Raw genomic sequence first — 24,333 nt, 5'->3', positions numbered from 1 at the left:
TGGGAGGAAAATGTGCTTCCTGGCCATTATTGAGATTAAGATGCAATCCCCTTACAGTTTTAACTAAAGCCTATTGTATACTAAAATGTTTACAATAATTATCTCGGCTAAAGTGTTTGAGAATTATCTAGTAGGACTAGGAATACTAGATAACCTAGGGCAAGTGAGAGAAATATCGGGTATAAAGATACCGAATAGTAAAATATGGGTATGGGATGCCCTAGTTTATTGTATTTCTCTATAAAACTCATAAACTCGGTCTTATATATTGGATGTATAAGTTATCACTGGAGTTTTAGTCCAAGTGGGAGTTTGTTGGGTTTTATGTCCTAAAACACATGGTATGTAAACAATGGAGCTTATTCTGATAATTCAATAAAGGTGTTATTGAATAAATCTATTGCTTGAATAGAAATCCAATAAATCTAAAAGTTCCTTGACTATTGGATGAGTACTTGAACTTTATGTGGAGACATAAAGGTGGATCAGGTTCGAGTAAATAGTCAAAATGATCTATAGTACATGGATAAGATTGGGTACCTTATTTTGGTAACACTATTGGATACGGCCTACTCTGTAATTGTTACAAGGAGTTGTAAAGTGCTACATACGAAGTGATCTTAATTCATTTATGTTGGACATAAGAAGTGGGGGTATTCTTGTGCAAAAGAGTTTGTACAAAATCGGACCACGAAATGAGTCACTCTTACTTTATAACGTTGTTTACTGTTTAAGATTGTCTATTTCAAAGCGATGACCTATGTAACTTGACTTTAATCCTGATCTAACAATGAACTCCTGTTTATTTGGGATTACCCTTAGATTTGCATAGGTGAAGGTTGACTCAACAGCGCTGGCTCAATATGACTGCCATTTTAGGGGTAAGAATGGATAGATAGTTGAGGACATAGAGTGCAAGAGGGAATTCACTTCTACCCGCTTTAGAGATAGTATAGAGGTTGTTCCCTTAAGTGCTGATTCTGGAGCTTGAACAAGGGATCCCGCCCTCTCATTTGGTATGAGAGGGACTCGATTTTGTGATTGGATCACAAAATAATTGTTCATTAGGGGATCAGTGGGGACTTAAGAAACAAGAGGTAATTTCAAGGGTAAAATAGAGATTTGACCCAGTCGTTATTACAAAAAACCTGTGAAGGGTAAACTTACTAATCATGATTATAACGAGTGGACATAATATATCTAAAGTGAGGGGAGTTCAACTATGGCCTTTAGTGGAGTGACCCATTAGTTAACGAATGGGCATTAGATTGGTCTAATGAGTTTAGTCAATTAATCTCGGATCGTTGGAACCCATGATCTATAGGTCCATGAGGTCCCCCTACTAGCTTGGAAATAGATTAGCTCTAGAGTAGCGTGATAAGTTAATTTGAAACGTTCAAATTAGAATCAAACGAAATTGAAGAAAATATATTTAGATATGATTGAAATATATGAAGATGAATTTGTCAAAAAATTAATTTAATATTGGATAACTACAAGTCCCTAAATTCGACCTCGAATCACCCGAGAAACTTGCGTTCGCGTTATACTTGGCGTGAGCGCAAGAAAACTTGTGACAGGAACGCATGGTCATCGCATATAAGAGTAACACATATTTTCATTCCAACGCATGACCACCGATGCATGAGAATTAACACATAGCCTAAGACATGCATCGTATATTGCGTTCACTAATTTTTGTCATTAAGTTTTTGGCACCGTTGTCGGGGACTTGGCAGCTAATTGTTTGTTGAGTTTTGTGTTTTTGCAGGCAACCTTTCTATCTTGGGAGTATTGTAGCTTGTGCGACCAAGTTGCAACCAATATTGAAGTTTAGGCGATGCACCGAAAGCCAATATTGGCCCCAAGATAGAAAGGCAATCAGTCACATGTGCTGAAGGTAATTCTAAGCACATGGTGGCCAACATTCACCCAACAATTGCCGGAAGTTTCAATGGTCAGTGTAAGCTCTTGACCTAAGCAGTTGAGAGAAATCTCTTGCATGGGAGACTTCTTGCGATGACAACACTCCAATTTCTCCAGGGACGTCTTCTACTCTATCTTTACCTTGCTTTCTTAGTTTAGTTTATTTTTATTGTTATTGTTATTTTGGATATGCGGTTGCTTCCTTGATTGTGGTGCGTTTTCTCCCTGTAGGTGCGACAATAATTCTCCTCGGTGTGCAGTCACAACGGAAGAATTCCTCCATCCTTCAACACATGGCTTCGATCGTGTGAATTCCAACGCATGATTGCATGCGTTATTCCGTCTAAGGTCCTTTCTTGTTATCTTTATGCATTATCCTTTTGAAATTCTCCTTGTCCGATTGCGTTCCTTTGTGATGCATCTATGATGGTACGTATAATTCACCGCATCCGCTAACTAAGTATCGCAAGGCTTTCCTTACTTTTAATAGCTTCTTCAAATTTTGAAAGTCTTAAGTTTTATTATGTGCAAACCTTTGCTCAAACTTTATTACAACATTCCTATTGAGTTTATTTTTAGCTTTGCAGTGAAACCGCTGCCAACCTCTAAGTTTGGGAGTGGCAGTGATCCCAGAGAATTGCGTTCATTACATTGCGATCGTTCTACAAAAAAACAAAAACAAAAACAAAAAAAATAATAATAATATAAAATAAAATTTTGAGAATAACAACTCTACTGTCAACACAATGGGGAAACCCATGTTGATAAGAGTTAAGTTGTGAAAAGCACTTACCCGTAGTTAGATGTTCGCATGACACACGTGGGGGCAAGCCAAAATGAAAGTAAGTCACCAGGATCAACGCATAAGTGCAACTCCTCTGTCAGGCACAAGCCAAATTAAGCAAGACAAGAGTTGAGTTGAATATGGAACGCAACCGAAGTTGGATGCCCACATGACATACATGGGGGTAAGCCAAAACGAAGAGCGTAACCAGGTTCAACGCCGCATTCGAATAAGTAATCGCAAATTTTTTTGAAGTGTTTTGAACGAATGCATTCTCAAAAGCTAAACGCAAAGTTGCGGAGAATGAATAAAAAGTTTTTGAGCAAAGGCATGCCGGATCTAAACTTAGAAAAGATCTTTTTGAAGAAGCAGCCAAAGTAGAGGAGAGCGTTGCGGCCATGGTTAGAGGTATGAGTAAATTATATTCTGAGAGGCTGGTCATCGCAAAGGAAAGCTAGAGGGTGAGTTAAGAATTTCTTGAGTATAACGCATGCTTGAGGATAAGCATGATTCTAAGTTTGGGGGCGTGATGACGGGTAGAAATGAACGTCATCTTAGGCCTTTTATTTAGAATTACGAAGGCTGTTAAGCAGAATATGCGGCAATTATGTTAGAAATTCATGAGAAAATTAGTTTGTGTTGTTCAGTATTAAGAATCTCGGCTAACCCACTATTATGCATTACTATGCGTTCAATTGTCTATCTTTGTAACTAACGCAGACGCAGAAGCCGGGCGATCGCATAGACAACCGCATGTGGAGAAATTCTCCATCGCAAAGGCGAACGTATACATTCAACGCATGGGTGTTGCGATAATCAATCGCATGCGTCCATCACATAGGAGTTGCGATCGTCAAGCGATTGTGGTCATCGTGTAGAAGTTGTGGTAATCAAGTGAATGCGGTCATTGCAAGATTGCGACTACACGATGATAACCATAATAGTGGGATGAACGCAAGGTTAGTAGAATGGAAACATTAATGCATATCTTGGGAAAACCAAAAGATGATGTTGAAATTTTACCTACCACGCCGTTAGCAGTAGAGATTCAAAAAAAGACCAACGCGCTGCAAATGTCAGAATCAGAGCAGGTCCATTAATGTTGTCGGTGATCAACCTCTAAAAATAGAAGTCGATGAGCAGAATTTCATTTTATCCAAGTTTCTACCTTCGGGTGGATCCTTGTGATCCAGACCAAAGCGTTAGAAGAAAGCTTGAGAGTTTTTCATCTTCTTCATCCATTTCGAGTGACGACCGGAGCCTTCGCTGGAGTTAGATCTCGAGAGAGTCAGCTCCACCGCCCTTCCATGGCACCACCGGCAGCCTTGACACACATCTGCTGGAAGCAAGACATTGCTTCCAGCTGTTCCTTTCATTTTCTCTTCTTTTCTTATATTGTATTGTATTACATTTTGGCTTAAGAAATTAATACATTTTGTGATCAATGCATTTCTATGTTTCCTTCGATTCTATCTCCATCTTCCTTTACTTAGCATCTTTAACATTCATTGCATCACTTAGTGAGATTGCTAGAGTATCGTATACTTAATCATGCGGCATAGGAATATGAAGCATGTAGCAAACCACCGGGAGATGTGCATTGCGTGAGTGTTGTGAGAAAACCTTATTTGCTTAGTGTGAAGCTGTAGCAATGCCTATCTATAGGCCGATGCAATGCTTGTCTATGAGTAAAGTCAACAACAACTAACTGCCCGGAGAGTAAGTGGTTGGTCGCATTAAGCAATGTAAGCAAGTATTCACAAGAGATATAAATAATCTTACGTCAGCCAGGTTTATGTGATTACCTTGTCTTATAAGCGCATCATTCATCATTTAGGCATACTTGAGAGAGTAGTCTAAAAACTAAATCTAAGACTCAAGAGAGTGGATTGGAACGCATAAGCAAGAATGGGGAACTTAGGAATAAACTCTGTTTGCTATTACACAGCGTATGCACCCTACGGAGAGGATATTGCATGCGTCCAAGAAGTAGGATATGGTGGTATGCGGTCATCTTGTTTATGTGTGGGAGCACATGAGCAGGAATAGAAACTTAGGAATAAGGCCTCTCGACACTTCGCATATACATCGCATGCATCCTAGAGTTAGGCGCAAGTGTGTATAGCATGATCGCATAGCTTGTGTTGGCTGAGGTTGCCCTTGCGGTCAAGCTTAGGGTTGCAATGAAGACATCCTCACATTTTATCTATTTTCCATGCACTTACTACGCGTCAACAGTTGTCGTGTCTCTACCTCTCATTCATACTTCCACTGCTTTGTCTGTTAGTTAGGAGTAAGAGTAGTCATTAGCTTATACCCTCCACCATTCTTTTATTCATCCGCTGCATACATATTTACCGCATACGTCTAGCTATAAGTCCCTGAGTTCGACCTCGGATCACCCAAGAAACTTGCGTTTGCGTTATACTTCGCATGAGCGCAAGAAAACTTGTGACAGGAACGCATGGTCGTCGCATACAAGAATAACGCATATTTTCATTCCAACGCATGACCACCGACGCATGAGAATTAACGCATAGCCTAAGACATGCATCGCATATTGTGTTCACTAATTTTTGTCATCATAACTATGTTGGCTTTTTGGCTCTTAATCTTAAATTAATTAATTTTAATTAATTAATTAATTAATGTTTTGATGATAACAAACTTAATTTTTAATTACTAAAAATCTTAGTGTTTTAATATGTCCATAGCGTAGAGCTCGGTACAACGATTCCAAAACCTCTTGAATCACTCAAATTGGAGCTAAAACGAAGACGATATGACTGAAACAAGTCTATAGAGAAAATACTGTGGTGGATGACGTGGCATAACCAGACCATTTGCATGTAGACATATGGCAGCATATTACTTGAATGGTGGATCATTAAGAGATTAACATATGAACTTTTGATTTTTGGATTGATTTAAAATATAAAAAAAATGAAATTTAAAAGAAATTTAAAAGGAAAATAAATTTAAAATTATTTTATGTTTGTGTCTAACAGCTAGTTTTTTACACATGGTATGTTTTTTATTTTTGGATTGACTTTAAAGAGAATGAATTTAAAAAGAAAATGAATTTAATATTATTTTATATTTGTGTCCAACTGCTAGTTTTTGACACATGGTATGTTTTTTTTATTTTTTGGATTAATTTTAAAAAGAAAATGAATTTCAAAGGAAAAGAAATTTAATATTATATTTTGTTTGTATATAACGACTAGTTTAGTTTAAAATTTCCACCATTGATTTTTCTTTTCCAAAATCCAATGGTCCAAATTAATCATGGTTTCTAAAAATTTTTCCATCTCTATATAAATCATCTTCCTCTCCAAATTTTAAACCAACAAATTTTACATTTCATAATCCTCCAAAACTCAAAAGCTCCATTGTTGCTCTCTCTAAGTTCTCAATTTTTTTTTCATCTTATTCTTGAGAGAGTGTTATTGTATTGTGAGGATAAACTTGTTGAGTGCTTAAACTTGTAAATCCACTCTAGTGAGAGTTGTATTGTGTTCTTCAAAAATTTTAACATTTGTAACGGTTTGATCCTAAACCGTGGAAAGGATCGGGTTTGCTCTTGAACCCGTAAAAGGAGCGGTGGTGTTAAAGGTTGGGCTCTAATCCGTGGAAAGAGTCGAAAAGATTTTATTCAAATTCCCAAGAGGCGCTTGTGGGAGTGGAGTAGGTCGAGTTTGACCGAACACTATAAAAATTACGGTGTCTTCTTCTCTAACTCTTTCTTTTTTATTTTTGCAATTAATTTAAGCAATTTATGTAGTTTAGTTTGTTCTTATTTATTTGCTAAAATTTGATAGAATTAAATTATCACATTTTTGTCATCTTATTTGTTGCATAAATTGAATTTTTCTTATTATTTATAAAAAGTATATTAATTAGTTTAATTAAATTAATTTAGAAAAAAATGTTTAATTAAACCCTATTCACCCCCCTCTAGGGTTGTCATATCGATCCAACAAACTACAGGGACGGTTATTGGTCGAGTTGTACTTACGAGCGATCTGTGAAGGGTTGACACACTGATTGATTAAGATGGACACATAATATATCTGTGGTAAGGAGAGTTCAGTTGTCGGTTTTTAGTGGAGTACCTGGCAGTTAACGGATGGTGGATATCGTAACTAAAGAGTTTAGTCAGTTATTCACCTACCATTAGAGCTTCGAGCTACAGGTCCATAAGATCCCCTTGGTAGCTCAATGGATTCAGTTGAGGATCAGTTCTTGGTGTTGATTTAAAATGTTCAAATTGACAAAAGGTAATTTGATTATATATGATATGATCGGTATGATGTATGAGATACATCTAGTGGAGGATTAATGTAAATGAGATTTACATTAAGTACCATGGAATAGAAAAAGAACTATGGTTTATATGTTTCATGAGATGAAATATTAAAACTATATGTTATAAATATAAATGATAACCAATATAGTATGATAAGTTGGTTATCATTTATATTTATATTAATATTAATTATTGGATAGTTAATTCTTTTTCTCTAATAGTCAATTGAGTGGGAGGTTATTGGTGGTTCATGGTAACCGTGAGATAAAGGAAAATGGTTTTCCTAATTTTAGTAAGTTTTGCAAATGTTGAATTTGTGAATTTTCTCTCAGAAAAGAAGTTGTCAAGTAAATACGAATTTACTAAACGACGGCTTGACTAAGGTAAACGATCGTGTAGTATTTTGTAAGCGATAAACACGGAACTAAGCGATGAGCTAAACGATAGCTCAGCTTTTGCTAAACGATTGGGCATCGACCTATACGATAGGTCCAGTCTTCTCCCACTTGCTCAATCGTTTACACGATTGTTGAATCCTCCTTCATCTGCCTCATACCAAGTCCACACAGAGCCCACCCTCTAGATTCTCACATCGAGAATACCAAGGTAGCTTTCTTGGTGGTATTATACTCAACTCGAAACCGTCAAGGTTCTGTGGAGGGCGTTCGTGTTCTTGCTGGAGTGTTCATGACCGAGGCGATCGCGGAGTGCCAGTGCGCAGTGTGCGTGCTGTGTAGCGGTTTGTTGTTCGAGAGCTCGAGGTTGTTGCATTCAAGCGGTTCGTGATCAAAGAGCATGGAGACGAGTCTACAAACGTGCGTAGAGATTTCTCCTTGATTTCTTGTTGTATCATGCTGTAATTTTTGTATTGATTGCATAACCGTATGTTTTGTTTACGACTGTAATTTGTAACGTTCATACATGATTGTAATTTGGAATGATCTATTCCGCTACTCATGGAAATCCTCGTGATCGATTTCCTTCATCGTCAAGCTCAAATGCGAAGGATTCATCGATGCTTTGTCAAATTTAAATGTGTAGGATTTGTCAATACTTCATCAAGATCAAATGTGGAAGATCCATTGATGCTTCATCAAGCTCAAATGCGAAGGATTCGCTAATGCTTCGTCAAGTTCAAGTGTGGAGCATTTGCCAATGTTTTAGCAAGCTCAAGTGTGAAGGATTCATTGATACTTCACCAAGCTAATGTCCGAAGATCTGTCGATGCTTCACCAAGCTTACCCCGAAGATCCATTGATACTTCACCGAGCTTATACCCTCACTAAGGGCAGGATGATCCGATCCTTTCTAAGGATGAGTTGATTTAGCAGGATCAGATGATCTGGCCATCATTAAGGACAATATAATCTAACTCTCTCAAATGGAGGATGACCCGACCCTTACTAAGGACATGATGATCTGGTCCCCTCCAAGAGAGGATGCCTCGGTCCTCACTAAGGGCAAGATGATCTGACCCTCTCTAAGGGTGAGACGATTCGATAAGGTTAGATGATCTGATCCTCACTAAGAGCAAGATAATCCAGACCTCTCTAAGGATGAGCTGCTTCGGCAGGGTTAGATGATATGGCCCTCACTAGGGACAAGATGACCTGGCCCTCACTAAGGACAAGATGATCTAACCCTCTCTAGGGGAGGATGACCTGATCCTCACTAAGGCAAGATGATCTAGCCCTAAGATGACCCGACCCTCTCAAGGGCAAGATGATCTGACCCTCTCTAAGGGCAAGATGATTCGACCCTCTTTGAGGGTAAAATGACTTTCTAAGATCAAGATGATTCAGACCTCTCTAAGGTCAAAATGAGCCCAGATGAACCAGTCTTCTCTAGGACCAGTAAAGGTGACGATCGCATAACGGGACACGGCAAAAAAAAAATACCTCTTAACAATTACTCCCTAAGTGCAAGTCACGAGAACTTAAATCCGGTTAAAAAAAAACAAGGGCAAGTTAGTAAATTAAATATGTTTTAAAAAGTAAAAAAAAATGGTAATAGAAATTTTAAAAGGGAGTTGTTGAAAAAAAAATTCAAATGAAAAAAAAAAAAGAAGAAAGAAAGAAAAAGGAAAATCGTCAAAAAAGAAGAGATAAAAAAGTGAAAAAAGAAAAGGAAAGGAAAGGAAAAACGAAAAACGAAAAAAGAAATTAAGAAGGAGAAGAAGAAAGAGAAGAAGAAAGAGAGAATGAAATATTAAAAAAGAAGATGAAGAAGAGAGAAGTTTAAAAAAAATTATAAACAATGTGGGAAAAAAAAAAAAGGAAAAAAACCCAAAACAGTATATTTTTTTTTTCCAACCGCTTCGCAACCCATGTCTCTTTCTTTCTCTTTCATCCCTCCCTTTCAATTCTCAGCCTCTCTCAAACTGCTACCCCTCTCCCTCTCTTTGTCGACGGCCTCCACCATTTGACGTCCAAAGCAGCGACATAGATCTTGTAGGGCGTTTTCCAGCAGATCCCATTGGCAGCAGGAGAGCGCGAAGATACCCATTTATGGTGGCGGTGGACGAAAACATCCCAGCGACCGACTCTACTCTCCACCTCTAACGGCACTAACGGCTCGACAATGTCCAACTTCAGGGAGACTCTGCTCCTTACTCCGACGAGGTTTCACGACTTCCAAACCCATTCAAAATTCAAGCCATCATATTGCAATTTTACCCTATTAATTTGCCACTTTTTTTCCCTCCAATTTTACGGGGAGTGATAAATTAAAATGCAGTAATGTTTCAAATTTTATCCAAAATTCAAATCATCAAAGTTTAGACTTTTATCGTGTAATTAAATTGTGGATGCTAAATCAAATTCTAGATAAAACTTCAAATTTATCTCAAATTAAAATTTGGACATATTCCAAATTTTTATCCCAAATTTAAATCGTCCAAATTCAGTCTCCTATCCCCCAAAGCTAAATTAAATTAGGGATAAAGTCTCACATTCACATTTTTATTAGGCCCTCAAATTGACGTAAAATCCAAATTTGGGCATCTTCCTAATTTTATTTCAATTCATCCAAATTTAGGTTTTTATCCCTACTTCATTATCCTCGGTCCAAATCAGATTGGAGGTAAAATCTCAAATTAAAATTCGGTCATATTCCAAATTTTATCTCAAATGCTAGTTAAACTTATGTACTAAATTTGTAATTTGGTTGGCACATCAAATGAAGTTTAAATCAAGAGCAAATAAACTCGTATTTTTTATTCCAACTTCATCTTTTTCGAGATTCATCCACCCACATATGTGCATAAATCTCGAAAATGGGTATTTGTTGAAATAGAAAATTTGGACCAATCACAAATTTTCACGTCATTCACTAAATTGATGGCAAAATTCCAAATAATTGAATTTGGGACCAATTAAAAGTTGACATATATCCCCAAATTGGAGTTGAAGACATAAATTGACGAATTACGATGATGTCGCATGTTATCATCACAAGCATTGGATATATTGAGTGAAATTAATTTGGCCCAATTTGATATTTTAATTTGAGTTAAATTCTAGTTGAGCCCAAAAAATAGGGTTAATTTGACACAAATGTCAAAAAAGACTCAAATCCAATTAGTTTGGCCCAAGGGCCAGGTCAATGGATCAGCCAAGTCTAAGCCCACGAAGCCCATAAGAACTGCATAAAAAGAGGAGTTCTCTTCATTTGCGGGGGTAAAAAATTTTAGACTCTAGAAAAGCTAGAGAAAATTCTCTACAATCTTGAGTCATGAAGCTGAAACTAAAGTCTTTTGGAGATACAAGCATCCTTCCAAGACTCCAAGCCCTAGAACATCCACACACTCGCTTCCATACATCAAGCATACACATTCAACCGAGAGAGAATCAGAGGATAAGTACTAGATATTGAATCACATCCACATCAAATCAACATCAACACAAACACAAGTTTAACTCCATGAAACAAGTTTCTCTAGGAACCTCGTGTAAACACTGATCATCCAAAAAGATCATCAAGCCCAAAGGCTGATCATCCAAAGATCAACAGACCCAAAGGTCGATCATCCCAGAATATCATCAAGCCCAAAGACCGATTACCCAAGAAAATCAACAAACCAAAAACCGATCATCCAAGAAGATCATCAAGGTCAAAGACTAATCATCCAAGAAGATCAACAAGTCTAAAGGTTGATCATCCAAAAAGATTGTCAAGTTCAAAGGTCAATCATCCAAGAAGATCAATAAGTTCAAAGGCTGGTCATCCAAGAAGATCAACCAAATTAAAAATTAAAGTTTATTTTGAAAGCATCGAACAATTATGTGTTAAGAGATTATATTTGTTATACTAAAATTAATACAAATACAAAAGTTCAAATTCCATGAAGCAAGTTTCTTTGGAAACCTTGTGCGAACATCCACACGAGCGTATTTGAAAAGCCAATTTGTTTGCACGAGATTTCCATAGAAACTTGTTTCGTGGAATTTGAGCTTTTATATTTGTATTAATTTTAGTATAGCAAGTATAATCTCTTAACACATAATTGTTCGATGCTTTCAAAATAAACTTTAATTTTTAAGCTGGTTGATCTTCTTGGATGATCATCCTTTGGACTTCATGATCTTCTTGGATGATCGTGATCGGCCTGCGAGGCTTCTGATTGTAGAGAATTCTGTCTAGGCTCTCTGGAGTCTAAAATTTCTGATCCCCACAAATGAAGATAACTCCTCTATTTATAGAGTTCTCAAGTGGGCTTCGTGGGCTTGGACTTGAATGATCCATGGACCCGGCCCTTGGGCTGAACTAATTGGATTTTGGCATTTTTTGACTGTCAAATTAAGCCTATTTTTGGGCTCAATTGGACTTTAACTCAAATTATAATATGGCCAAATTAATTTCACTCAATCCAATGCTTGTGATGAAAACACATGACATCATTGAAATTCACCAACAACTTCAATTTGGGGACACATGTCAACTTTCAATCGGTCTCAAATTCACTTATTTGGAATTTTGCCATTAATTTAGTGAATAACGTGATAATTTGTGATTAGTCCAAAATTTCTCATTCAATAATATCAATTAACTCTTAAAAAAATAATAAAATAAAAAATACTCAATTTCAGGGAAAAAAGTCAATTTTAACCCTGAAATCCATATATCAATTTGTATTCTAAACTTTATGTTTTATTAAATTACGATTTTAAATATAGATAATTGTTAGCTTTTTCACAATTTTGACTAGTGTTGCTAATTTTATCATGATTATTGTTTTCAATGACAAAACTACTAAAAGTATTTTCAAACAATGATAGATATTGATAAACAGCGATAGATACTGATAGACATCCATCGGCATCTATTACAGATAAACAGTGATAGATGATAGTAGTATATTATTGTCTATCAATGATAAACAGTGATATTTTGTTATATCCATAAATAGGTTGGCTCATTTTTGTATATTTGAAAATACCTCATAAAATTTTGTTTGAATAATTATTGAAAAATATTCTCACGAGTCATGTGCGTCCAATAAATTATAAAACATATATGTGATATTAAATTGATAAGATTCAAATAGAAACAATAGTGAAAATGAGTGTGTATATTAATCTAATTTAATTTTATACAGAACTTGATTTTCATTAAATTAGAGAGCTTTTAAAGTTTTATACATTGTTTTTATTATTATTATTATAATTAGCGGGTGAATTAAAAAAAATGAAGTGAAGAGTAAAAGTTGCCAACATCTACTTGTGTTTATAATTTTATTGGATGAAATTGAAAATTTAAAAGCAACTTTTTCTTTAATCTTATCATGACTAGATAGTTCGGAAGATATAACTTATCAAGAGGAAATTTTTGGAATTTTTTTTCTCCCTATGTAATAAACACTTGAAATGAGAGCAAGAAATGGAACACTTAAATATGTTTGGTGGCAAGAAGCCTGCAACGTTTTTTCATGCACAATCCAAAGTTTCCTTCTAGTTAATCAGAAGTGTCACTCAATTGCACATGAACTTACTACCCATGCTCGAAAACAAAGATTGGCAACGATTTGCCTGAAAGATGACCCACCATCCTTGAACTCTCTTTTACATTATGATTAACATATTCCTTAGTTTTTATTTCCTGTTGGACACTTTATATAGGATCAAGCCAACGTTGATTATGGTTGACCATGAATCATCTTAACCTATATGAAGAATATAAGCATAAGACAAACAAGCCTTTCGTTCAAAAACCTAATGGCAATAGGGCTTTGAATGCTCATTTAGTTGTCACTTTTTATCTATATTTGTGAGCGTTCAGTCCACCTTGGATGCACCTCAACTATTCTCAAAGGAAAATTACCTAGCCCCACTATATTTAGTTGTCATAGTAACTCATATGATATTAAATCTTAAATAGGTGATCAACCATCATAGGTTGGCCTAGTAATAAATAGAGGGAACTTGATAAAGATCGAGAAAGTCATAGGTTCATGGTAGCCACCTATCTAGAATTTAATATCATGTGGATTTTGTTCACACCTAAATATTGTTGGGTGAGAAGTGAGAACAAATTGCATAATATATGGAACATATAGTCTCAAAGTTATTCGAGGTTCGAAAGTGTATCAATAATTCCATGTCTAGAAAGTACCCTACACAATATATACCTCTTTAGACATATAGTAAAACTCAATATAAAAGATATTGGAATAGGAGTGTAACAGCAAAGTCATTCCCATTCTTCTCTTCCTTTCTACTTTCTTTTCTTTTTCAGGGAAGACTTGAGCTCTTAACAAGATATTCAGATCAATCAGGATATTTGAAAATACATCACAACAAACCTTAACATCTTTTTCCCTATTACAAAGAATTTGAGCTTTTGACATGTTCTTTTATAATGTTAATCAAAACATTCAAGAACAAGAATATGACAACAAAGCTAAAATGTTTGTGGGCTTTTTCGTTTTTTTTTTTTTTTCCGTGTTAATGTATTCTTTCTTCTTTTTTTTTTCTCAACAAAAATCAAGTAAATGATAATAATACAAATAAATAAATAAATCCTCTTTGTTATTGTAAAGAGATAGTTGAACTTGTGATGAGATGTTTTTTTTGAGGTCAACAACAATCGTGGTGAGATGACCTCTTAAACAAGACTATGTATCTAAATTAGTTGAGCTATGCTCTTGAAAATTGATATATTTATCACCATAAATTCGCCCAAATAAGAATATGCAGTACTATACACTGGCACAAAGACGTAATCGGAGTAGCTAACCACATCAAAAGCCTAACAGAGCACAGATTTTCTTATACAAAATTCAACAACATAAATAAAATAGAATCCGTTTGATAAGTGTTTTATTTTTTGTCTTCTGTTTATAAAAACTACAAAAAAATAAAGGCATATACAAGCTTAATTTTTAAAACTGAAAACTAAAAACAAAATGATTATCAAACAAAATCTATTCTGTAGGCATTAGCTGAACAAATGAGATATATAATGTACAGAAAAATGTCAGGTTATTTACAGGATGGTATAGCCAAATTTATACATGCCTATCAGAAACAAGACGTACCTTGTTCAAGGATTCCTTAAGTGCTTGCCAAGCAACCATATAATGGTCTTGAGATGTCATGCCTTCTTGAACAACTTGCGTTGCTCTTCTGTACAAGTGATCAAACCACTGAACTGGGTTTGTAATGTCTATATTATGACGGCCAAGATCTGGAACATAAAGCCGCTTAAAATCCTTCCTCCACCGTGATAGAATGTACTGGTATGGAATTTCATCTATGCCATTGTAACTTAGGATGAACAGTGCATGTCGGCATAGATAGCCTTTGAAGTTGAAGCAGTTGCAAATGCAGCGGATTTCTCCTCCTGCTTTATCATACATAACCTCATAAGACCTTCCATCTTGAGAAATCTCCTCACCTTCACGTTCTTTGACGACAAATGTCATGATGGGTCCACCACTCGTCTCAACTTGAGGAAGACTAAAACAAGAAGACATCATCACTATTTCATCTTGGAATTTGCTGAATATCTCCATTGTATATAATTTAGCAAGCTGCAACTCAAAGAGGCATCTTGACTTTAGCAGGAGGCTCAAATCACTGGACTCCAAGTCCTTGCGAGTTTCCATCTCTTGCTTTTTCTGAAGAACTAATACGTATATGTTGAAGAACTCATTCAGAGAAGTTTGTTGGTGTACATAACCATGAAAAAAAGGAATTATCCAGTCACCTTTCTGGCAATTATACATTCCGGCAAAGAATGTTTCTTTTGAGAAAACAGGTGCCCACCGCTCTCTCTCATCGTACAAACTTTGGATACATTCATTATTTTTTATCCCAAAATGCTGGATCATGTCTTCCCAAGCCATTTCAAACTCTTCCACTTTCACGTAATCATATATTGTCCTACTTAGCACCGCATGAAATGTTTCAGACTCTTGCAACTCTCCCACATTCTCAAGAATGTTTTGCATGACATCTGATAGACAAAGCCGATGATGAGCCCTTGGAAAAACCTCAGCTATTGCACCTTGCAAAGCCTTGCATCGGTTTGTGATGATAGTCTGTGGGGGACGGCCAGACATACATGTAAGCCATGCCCTTAATAACCAAACATACGTTTCTGGCGTCTCATCTGCAAGTAATCCACAGCCAAGTAAGATAGATTGCCCATGATGATTTATTCCAACAAATGCAAAGAGAGGAATCTCAAAGTTGCTAGACAAGCACGTAGTGTCAAATGCTACCACATCATTGAAATAACTGTATGCAGCTCTGCACCTGGAATTGATCCAAAAAACATTTCTCAAAAGACCTTCTTCATAAAGATCCATCACATAGAAAAAATTTGGATCAGTAAGCTGAACTCGATGAAAAAAATTATGAATGACTTGGGCATCACCTTTCTTGAGCAGCAGACGCCTAGGCTTGTAGACATGTATTTTAGATTCTCCATTTGAATTTAAGCCCTGATGGCCCATTGCATCCAATGCAGAACTTCTATATAGCTTGATTGTTTGAACCTCTACATCAATGGATGGTTCAACCTTTCTTTTAGTCCCAATATCCATCCTTTTGTGTGACTTGGAGTTCTGAGCTCTTTCAGGATCAAAAGAATGGTTATGCTCAAGCTTTACCTCATCAACTCTCCATCGGTTAAATTCTACTAATCTCAATCTAATCATTGCCAAACACCCTGTCCTAGTTTCTTTTCTTCGACTGTTAACTTCTTTAAGGGTTTTGAACCCCTCACAGTTGCAACAGAGAACTGCTCCACGTTTCTCTTTGCTATTACGTTTAGTCCATGAGGATTTCACTCGAATAGCAAAGCCAAGTTCCTTAGCGTAGCAATTATAATAATTATAAGCATCATCATATGACTCGAATTCCATCCCAGCAACTGGAGGGGGATAATCCTTATCTCCAGATAAATCAATTTGGCAATCAATTAGAGAACTTTCATCTCTGTCATGCTCATGGTCAGCATTTATGCTTATATCATCACCAAAGCTTTCATTACCATCACTAATGTTTACATCATTTCCATGATTCCGGGAATCATCTAACAAGACTTTTTCTTCTCTATCATCATCAAGATCATCTTCATCAATCCGAAATAAATGTTCACATTCACTCTCAAGATTATTGCCTTCTTCCTCAAGCAATTCTCCACTGTTTTGAGAGCCTTCTTCTATCTAAATAAATAAGAAAACTGTTAGATGATATAATATTAAATATACTTTTCCTACGCTTAAGTTTCTGGGTCAACCGGTAATTTAACATTGTATCAATGCAGGTGTTTAGGAGCTCATATGTTTAAACCCCACAATGTTATTTTCTCTCCAATTAATAGTGATTTTCACTCGTTGGTCTTCTACATATTTCAACCCGTGAAGAGGAGTTCAAGAAAAAAAAACTCATTAAGAACACAGAAATTCTTCTCATTGTTAGAGGAAAAGTTAGAAAACAGAAACATATCCAGACTTTCTGAACATCAACTGACATTGAGGACTATGAAAGAATTCCATATTCATATCCTTCACATTCATGATAGTAGCTTACAGAATCTCCTCACCACCACATATAAAGTTGCATTCAAATTACAGAAACCAGAGAGCAAATTGACCCTCAATTTATCGGATTTCTTAAAGTTTCCACTTCTAGAGTGATGTGTAACAAAATTCATAAGACAAATTCAAGCCTTAAAACCCTACCAATGACAGTGACAGAAGAGAGAAACTCTAATCTCACACAGGAAAACAAAGAGCTCAAGAAGAAAGATGGAGTGCGAAATAACTTACGGAGATGTCAAAGTTAGGGTTCGCCGCGAAAGCGTCGTCGTTCAGAGAAAACGAGTCATCGCCGGTCATGGTGGGTGTACAGCGTTCAGCTTCGGTGCGTCAAAGTCCGATACATTAGCCTTTCCTCCAAAGCCACTCGCTGGGCTTGGGCTTGGGCTTGGGCTGTTATTTTCGTATAGTCTTCGTGTAAAAACGACATGTCGTGCACATGTTTTAGTCCACTTTTGTTAACAACACACAACAACCTAAGGTCCTATATTTTATTTTTGTCCAGCTTTTCTCTTTTTTAAAAAAATGTCCAAATGACTTCTTAATTACCTAAAAGTTAGGATTCAATTAGTTTTTTGTCCTTCACCTATAATGAAAGACACATTTTTCTAAAAAAAAAATTCAAAAGATCCTTGATTTACGTTTATTTTTTATTTTAACCTATCTTTTCTCCAAAAACCTCATTCTTTCTCCCTCAATCGTTCTCTCTATCTCTCCCTCGTTCTCTCCACCTTCACATCAACCCACGGGGATCAAATTGATGAGCGTTTCCTCGACGACCACACTGGACGGCGAATTGCGAATGAAAAACGACAGACACAGAACGGAACTCAAGCAACGAACGAAAAACTCAAAGCGAAAAGGGGAGCAACTCAACTGACGGGGAATAATGAGCAACTCGACTTGACGGTGGACGATGACACGATTCGAATGAAGTACACACGGCAGACTCAGCTCGACGACCTCAGATAATGCGCAACTCGAGATCTAATGACTAGAAAAAGACCTCGAGATCGAACGGTCAATTGGTTCACAATGAAGAGGAAGAAGAAGAGTTTTGGTTCTCACAAATCAAGGCTAATTAGTACCTTTTTCTTTTCCTTATATAGATATAGATATATCATGTTGAAATTTGAGTCAATCTGGGATTTATATACTGTAGTTTTTATATTTTCTTTATATCCGACTACTTTGAATTATTGATATATACTCTGATATAAATGGAACTTTGATATGTATCGAGATTTATATTGCACATTGAGTATCGAAACAGTGATGTAAATGAAATTTATGATATATACTATGATGTATGTCGAACATTAAATCAATATGAGAATTTTATACTGTGATATATTTCATATATTTGTTTCTACTATGATTTACGTCAAACATTAAATCGGTCTCTAATTTATATACAGTATATTTCATATATTGGTTAGAAAATTTTCAAATACCTAACAAAATGTTCTAAGGTATATTTAAAATAAATATGATTCTGTCAGATAAATCAAAAAGTTGATATAGGAACAATGCAAAAAGAAAATAAATTTTCATTTAATGTATTTTCTCTCTCCAAATAAGCAAAAAAATAAAATCTCAACAGATTAATGTAATTTCTCTCTCCAACATTAAGGTGCTTAGTAAGTATGTAAACTTTTTCCCAATGCTAGATTCTCACTCCAGTCGCCCACCACACTCGAGAATATTTTAGTCTAAAAAATCATTAAATCTTATATACAAAAATATCAAAAGTTTTGACATTTATGAAAATAAGCTTTGAAAAAGGATTGAATTTATAATAATCTTTTTTTCCCAATTTAATCTTTATAATTTAATAAATTTGCATCTAATCACTTATTTTTTAGCATTTCTTTCCATATATTCCTATAGGTAAATATCTCTTTGTCAACATAAGACACAAGCATAGTTTAACTTCGAGATTAGAGGTTTGATTCTCTAAATTTTAAAATAATAATAATAACATAGTAAATATCTCTTATTTTTTTAATTGATAATTGGAGCATAATCCGACTAATATAAAAGTATGTACCCTCAACTAAAACAAGCTTAAAACACTTCCATCATTACTTGGCATTAAGATCAACGTTTCATTGTTCCACCTTTTAGATTCATTCAAAACCCATCATAAGCTAGGGTTGTTGATACCCTATGTGACCATCGATTCATTCAAAATGTGTATTTTAGGGAAACCATCCTCTTCATTCTCCTTTTCCTCTCAAACCCTCATTCATCATCCAAGACTCCATTTTGTCAAAAGCTTCACATTGATTTGTTGAGGTATGATCTATTTCCGATTAATAATTTTACTTTTATGAATGGTTTCCTTCTAAGCATCGTCTCTCTTTTGTTTTCGTAGTTCTTCTAAGAAAAAAAAATCTATATTTGTGCAAGATTTTTTCTAGTACTACAAGGTACCATAATTTCCTTGTTTACACTATAAATTTACCTTCATCACTATCTGTAGGCTCCACATTAGTATCAATTGGTCCCACTCTATTTTTAAAAGTGCATTGAATTGGCACACAATAAGTGAAGGTGATAAGAAAATTGCCCATACTACTTGAGTATAGGAAAAATTCTCATACATGTGGATAGGAGTGCAACAAAAAAACTGAAAACCAAATTACTCCAAACCGATCCAATAGTTTGGTTTGATTTTTTTAGTATAAAATTGGACAATTTGGTTTATATTTGGAGAAAACCAAAAACTATTGTATTTTATATATTATGGTGCATATATATTTTTTGTTTAAATAAATCAATTATCCGCTTGTATGTTTTTTATTTAGAAAAGTGTCAAGAAAAGAACAAGAGAAAATTCTAACAGTGCTGAAATTAGGGCTACTGTCGACCAATATCTATGGCCATTACTTGGACCGATTCAGATCCAACCAGCCCTAATAGATCCAGCCGTCACTGCCGTCGGAGGACCCCCGTCGCTGCCGTCGATGACTTCAACCACAATGTCACTGCTACCGTCGAGACTCGACCATCCATCGCTAGTCCAGCCATGATTCGCCAAGCGTCTACCTTCGACGTCCTTTGTATTCCAATCGCCGGGTTTTTCAGATCGCAACCCTGATTCCGATCCAGATCCCTCCGACGGAAATTTTCCAGGTTAGTCGTCTTCCCTTCCTCCGGTTTTTTCCCTTCCGACATTACCCAGCTCTTCCTACCCTCCGAACACACCCGATCTCCTGATCTACCAGATTCCATCGTGTCTTCCGAGCCCTCCGAATATGCCCGATATGTCGGTCTACCAGAACCCACAACACCACTTGAACCAGTCGGTCCAACCGAATCCCTTACAGCAAATTCTTGTATCCCGCTATTTGCCCTCTGATCAGCTAGCTCCTCCCATTGGTTTTCCCACACCGACAGAAACGATATCTTCAGGGGTCTATGGGCAGAAACAACCTACAACGATTCATGGTGGGACTATTAGTGTTCAACAGCAACTGGCAAACCTTCAGCAGCAAATTTCTGCACTTGGGGCAGCCGTTAGATCTTCGTCCAATCCATCAACAGATTTTCTACCAGATACATACCCAGGGGTTCCGTTATGTTCAGAAACTTTGGTAACTACTTACCCTACTTTACCTTTCACAAACACTATGTCTGGGTCTGTAGGCAATTCTGCAGGAACTGTCTCTTATACACATCTAGATGTGTATAAGAGACAGGCTTAATACCCTGGACTCTGCTGCGTTTGGAGTCAAGTCATCGGGTTCAGAAAATGACAAACAGAATGGAAAGAACCCTCCAATTTGTGAGCATTGCAAGAAACCATGGCATACGGGAGATCAATGCTGGAAATTACATGGCCGACCTCCAAATGGCAAGCGGCGTCCTCCGAACCACAAATCTAAGTCTGGTCGAGCCTTCGTTAGTGAAGCAGTTGATGGTGCCCCTCCAGGGACAAGCCAGGTGGATCCAGGTACAGTCAGAATCGGCAATATTGCACAGTCAGGTACTCCCCATTCCTTTAGTTTCTTTGCTGAGGGAGATGAATCCTGGATCCTTGATTCCGGAGTAACGGACCATCTAACTGGATGATCTGATCAATTCCTCTCCTATTATCATTGTGCTGGAAATCAGAGAATAAGAATTGCAGATGGGTCATTTGCCCCATTGCAGGAAAGGGCTACTTATCCCCAATTCAAGGACTGATTTTGCATAATGTCTTACATGTGCCAAAAATATCGTATAATTTGCTATCAATCAATAAGTTAACCAGAAATTTGAACTGCAAAGTTGTGTTCTCACCAGATAATGTTTCGTTTCAGGACTTGAGCTCGGGAAGATGATTGGCATTGCCCGACACAATAGGGGGCTCTATTTTCTTTCCGAAGATGCTTCTTTTAGAAGTTTATCTAGCACTTGTTTACTGTTTTCTCTTACTATTTCTGAAATTGATTTCTTATTATGGCCTTGTCATCTTGGACATCCAAAATTTCATTATATGAAATATCTATTTCTCCATTTATTTCGTAATGTGAATGTGTCATCTTTGTCGTGTGATGTTTGTATCCGTGCTAAGCAGCCTAGGGCGTCTTTTACCTCACAACCCAACAAACCTTCCCGGCCCTTCAACCTGATACATAGTGACGTTTGGGGCTCTTCGAATGTCACAACGGTATCAGGTAAATGGTGGTTCGTTACCTTTATTGATGATCACACTCGTCTTACATGGGTGTTTCTTCTTACAGACAAGTCTGAAGTGACGATGGTCTTTCAACAGTTTTACACCACCGTTGAAACCCAGTTCAATACCAAAATTGTCATTCTTCGAAGTGACAATGGGCGTGAATTTGTTAATCAGACCCTTCGTGAGTTCTTAAACTCTAAAGGAATTGTCCACCAAAATTCATGTGCCTATACACCTCAGTAGAATGGGGTGGACGAACGAAAAATCGCCACCTCATTGAAGTAGCCCGATCCCTCATAATACTTGCATCCTTACCCTCGTATCTATAGGGAGATGTTGTTCTTACTGCAGCTCATCTCATAAATCGGATGCCCTCCCATATGCCCAAATTCCAAATCCCCTTAGAACATTTTAAAGAATCCATCTCGTCCACTCGCCTTTTCCCTGATGTTCCTCTTAGAGTTTTTGGGTGCACCGTGTTTGTCCATAATCATGGCCCTCACCAAAGTAAATTTGCTCCTAGGGCCGAAAAATGTGTCTTTGTTAGGTATCCGCTCCATCAACGGGGCTACAAGTGCTTTCAGCCTTCCTCTCGAAAGTATTTTGTCACCATGGATGTCACATTTCTAGAGGACAAGCCCTTCTTTCCCGTTAGTCCTCTTCAGAGGGAGACTTCGAGTGAAGAGGCTAACACTTCCACCTACTCTATTCCCTTAGACTTGTTTCCCGAACCTATCCCTGAAACAGAAACAAATGAACCTATCCTCCCTACAAAACAAGTGCCTTGGATAACCTACTATAGAAAGCATCTTCGAAAGGAAATAGTTGATAACTTGTAGAAATACAAGTTATTTATACTGCTTTATTTAGATATTGCGGTTAAAAGAGATGAAAGTTGCGTCAATTGTATGGAAATTAGCTAAGAAATGCAAGAATTATAAATTGTCGTCAATACACCCACTGATACCATTGCGATGGTAGAAAAGAATATTTCAAGTTTGTTTTGCAGGAAATCAAGTCACGTATGCGTTCATGGCTCAAAAGAAAAAGATTAACGCATCTACGTCGCATTGCGCCCATCATTCAGGAATGAAGAGACAATCAACGCAATGACGGCGCATGCGACAATCGATCAAGAGCTTTGCGATCAACGCAACTTCAACCGCATGCGGTAATCAAAAACAACACCGCATGCAGACAAACGATTGAAAATGCAAATGAGCAACGCAATCACGGAGGATTTCGACACGTGTACAACTAACAGTTGTGCATTTTCGATGGATTGATTGCATAACAAAAGGAATATTTATTCCACCATTTTCAGAATTTTCATAACAATAAAGTAGGGACCACTCAGCAGAGAGTCAGAGCATTCATCTATAAATACCCTCAAAGAATTCACTGAGAGATATACTTGATACGAGGCTATTTTGATATTTGTATATTGAGAGAGAGGCTGATCTGACTGCTGATCGGAGAAGATCCGGGAAGAAAAGAGGAAAGGCCAAGAGGTGAGTCTCAGAGCGAATCATTCCAAATCCCCGGCAACGGCGCCATAAACTTGTAACGCATAATTTGGGTGAAAGGAGTCGTTGATGACCCACACGATTTGGGTGAAGACACCTCTGCCCAACCTCAAAACGTTGTTGGGGAGACATCGCAGGTACAACCCACTGTCGCCTCCTTAACTATTGAGTTAGCAGAAATGCGGTCCCTCTTCTCCCAACAACAACAACTCTTCGCTCAGCAACAAGCCTTCTTCAACCAGAGATTTGATGTAGTAATGGAGCAAGTCGACGATATATAGCGCAGTGCTGCCACATCAAGGGAGGCGTTGATCAATATTCAGCGCAACATTTATATGATCCATCGCCACCAAAGGCAGCTTGCGAAGCGCAACCACGAGTACTTTAATTTTCTAACAACATATCTTCATGGTCCCATGATACCTCCGCATCTCAGGCAGCATCTGGTTTTCGAAGAGACTCCACCCGTACCGCATCATAACCCTCCTCCAGACCCTCCTGCTCCTCAACAATAATCTTTACATTTTTTTTATGCGGCCATTCTTATTTTTAATTTCAATTCATTTTTTTCTGAGTTAGCTAAATTCTTTAATTCTTTGTATAGGCCAAAATTTTTGTATTGCGTTATTTGTAATTATTTATATACGTAGTTAATTTTCAATACAACTAAGTAGCAATTCTCTCTATGTGTCTGTGCCTCTTCTTTATCATCCTTTGTCAACTATGCAATATTCTTAATCTTTCTTTTTGCGTTATTCATTGTGCTGTCATGATGTATAATATGTATTCACTTAGAAACATTTCCCATAATTTGTAATTTCTAACTAACACTTAGTTAATTCGTAGCTTAGCAATGCTTTATCTTTTACCCTTCAAAATTCTGCTCAAACCTTCTTTTTGAAATTTTGTCTAAGTGTTTGTCTATTCTGTCCAAACAACGCAATGAGAACCCAGCGCATTTCTAAATTTGGGGGTGGGGAAGGTCTGAGCAAAGAAGATCAAGAGTATGCGGTTATTAAGAAAAATTCGTTCAATTTTTTCATCTCCAAAAAAAAAATGTTTTCATATCAACTC

The 24,333-nt window shown here is 36.8% G+C and overlaps 1 protein-coding gene across 2 annotated transcripts; it reads right to left on the bottom strand.

The window, feature by feature from the left end:
• Positions 1-14,428: 14,428 nt before the first annotated feature.
• On the bottom strand, positions 14,429-17,489 carry LOC120069452 (protein FAR1-RELATED SEQUENCE 8-like). 2 transcript variants are annotated; one of them, XM_039021223.1, is made up of 3 exons: positions 17,296-17,489; positions 15,897-16,689; positions 14,429-15,629 (listed from the first exon to the last, which is right to left on the bottom strand). In XM_039021223.1, the coding sequence occupies exons 1-3, from the start codon at positions 17,362-17,364 to the stop codon at positions 14,524-14,526; spliced, it is 1,968 nt and encodes a 655-aa protein (XP_038877151.1). In that variant the 5' UTR covers positions 17,365-17,489; the 3' UTR covers positions 14,429-14,523. The 2 variants fall into 2 exon arrangements, with proteins under 2 accessions (XP_038877151.1, XP_038877145.1); XM_039021217.1 differs by having other exon boundaries at positions 14,429-16,689; positions 17,296-17,476.
• Between the last annotated feature and the right edge of the window lie 6,844 nt (positions 17,490-24,333).

Source organism: Benincasa hispida, chromosome 1, assembly GCF_009727055.1.
Source record: "Benincasa hispida cultivar B227 chromosome 1, ASM972705v1, whole genome shotgun sequence".
Classification (NCBI taxonomy): domain Eukaryota; kingdom Viridiplantae; phylum Streptophyta; class Magnoliopsida; order Cucurbitales; family Cucurbitaceae; genus Benincasa; species Benincasa hispida.
Note: the sequence above shows the minus strand (reverse complement) of the source record. Positions and strands in the feature narration are given on the sequence as shown.

Excerpts from the sequence above, each read along its gene's own strand:
- LOC120069452 (XM_039021217.1), bottom strand. The coding sequence starts at position 17,364 with ATGACCGGCGATGACTCGTTTTCTCTGAACGACGACGCTTTCGCGGCG. Across the intron at positions 16,690-17,295 it reads ACCCTAACTTTGACATCTCC|ATAGAAGAAGGCTCTCAAAA; the intron begins GTAAGTTATTTC and ends TTATTTATTTAG.